This window comes from Marmota marmota, unplaced genomic scaffold (genome assembly GCF_001458135.2).
Source record: "Marmota marmota marmota unplaced genomic scaffold, marMar, whole genome shotgun sequence".
Lineage (NCBI taxonomy): Eukaryota > Metazoa > Chordata > Mammalia > Rodentia > Sciuridae > Marmota > Marmota marmota.
Window position 1 is genome coordinate 822,078 of NW_026000110.1, and position 1,771 is coordinate 823,848.

At 51.9% G+C, this 1,771-nt stretch overlaps 1 protein-coding gene across 3 annotated transcripts in view; it reads right to left on the minus strand.

Annotated features, from left to right (window-relative positions):
• The window catches only part of LOC107160193 (arylsulfatase D-like), a 22,174-nt gene that overhangs the window by 14,243 nt on the left and 6,160 nt on the right, over positions 1-1,771 (minus strand). For 2 of the 3 annotated variants that reach the window (XM_015506841.2, XM_048784662.1), the window contains exon 2: positions 1,279-1,437. In XM_015506841.2, coding sequence (XP_015362327.2) covers positions 1,279-1,437 — 159 coding nt within the window. Of the gene's footprint in view, positions 1-1,278; positions 1,438-1,771 lie in introns of those variants that run through there. The other variant, XM_048784661.1, reaches the window with a different exon arrangement.

The following is a 1,771-nucleotide window of genomic DNA, read 5'->3' on the forward strand; positions in this document are numbered from 1 at the left end:
ACCCACCCATCCATCCACCCATCCATCTCATCCACCATCCATCCATCCATCTATCCATCCATCCATCCATCTATCCACCACCCACCCACCCACCCACCCATCCACCCATCTATCCATCCAACATGGGTGGATGGGCAGATATACAAATGGATGATTCCTGGATGAAAACATGGACAGATGGGTGGTTGGAAGGATGGCTCGTTCATGGATGGATACATAAGATGCATGCTGATGGATTTGGGGTAAAATTCTAGTGATTTGCTAACCCTGAGAATAAAGGGCTCAGAACGGATTACAATTTTACAAGCCTGTGTGTAATCCTCTATACAGTTTAGCCAAAATAAGAAAATAACCCCACTCTCTACGATCCTCTGGCCTCCAAAGGCCCCCATTCAGACCTTCTCCTTGACCCCCCATTTTTGCCCTAGTCTCCAGTCATACTGGGGATCAGGGTTTCTGTGAACACAGAATATATGAGTATCTTTTGGACCCATAGCTTTCAAATCCTTTCGTCTGAACCCAGCGGTGGCATTGCTGGCTCATATTGTGATTCAATCTTAAGCTTTTGAGGGGTCACCATATTGTTCTGCCAAGGGCCACCTGGAGCCCCAGGAGCTGGAGAGGCAGGAGAAGCCTCCCTGGAGCCTGTGGAGGGGGCTGGACACCATTGTAAGAGGCAGGTCCTGTCCACACCTTGACCCCAGAACCTGTGAGTGGGACCTTGTATGGAAACAGGGTCTCTGCAGAGGTCGTTAGTGCAGGGTCCTGAGATGGGCTCCTCCAGGGTCAGGAGGCCCTCATGCAATGGCCGTGTCCTCACAAGAGACAGAGGAGGGGACACAGACACAGAGGAGGAGCCCCGTGGAGACGGAGGCAGAGACTGCAGTGAGGGGCCACCAGCCCAGGGCCACCTGGATCCCAAGAGGCGGAGAGGCAGGAGGAGCCCCCTGGAGCCTCTGCAGGGAGTTCAGGCTGGGACCCTGGTCCAGCCTCTGCCCTCCAGGCCTGGGGTAGGGGGAGGTGGTTCCTGGATTACTTTTAAGTCTCTTTGTTTTTGGTTATTTAATACAGCAGCCCCAGGAAAACCCTCACAAACTCAGCCCGGCCTCAAGTTGTTTGAGAGGGCTAAGACCCTGTTTTCACTCTTGGAAAAGAATCATGTGTGGTGCTGAGTTCTGGAGCACTAAGAAATTTCATTTGCCCTGGTCGATTTTAAGTGAATTATTCCCCTAAACTGCACACACACAGCACCACCCCACCACCCAAACCGCACCCTACCTCAGTGTATGGTTCCCATAGCAACCAACATCCCCGATGCCCAGATCATCTGCCAAGATCAGCAGGATGTTTGGCTTGGAGGCGTTCGGTGATTTCGGCTCACAGGTCTGCAGAAGCCAACATACAAGGAGGAGAAGCAGCGTGGAGTCCCTGCAGAGGAAAACAAAAGGCAGAAAATAAATGTACAGGATTTGGCATGCAAAGTATACACCATGCACATGTTGATGTCAGGGGTCTGGGGAGGGCTTGAACCACACTCCTATGATGCCAACTGAGCCCAGTTATCCAGCTGTGGGAAGCCTCTGGTTTTGCATGGGGTCCAACAGCCCAAAGCGAACCAGGGTGGAGTGACTACTGCTAATGGCCACACAATCAAGATGACACTGAGAGGCCCATTTCCTCCCTGCACCCAAACTAGAGATTCTCAACAAGCAATCAGAACCTGAGCCCTCATAATAAGAAGGTTCCCTCCACTTCAACCCCATGAAAACAG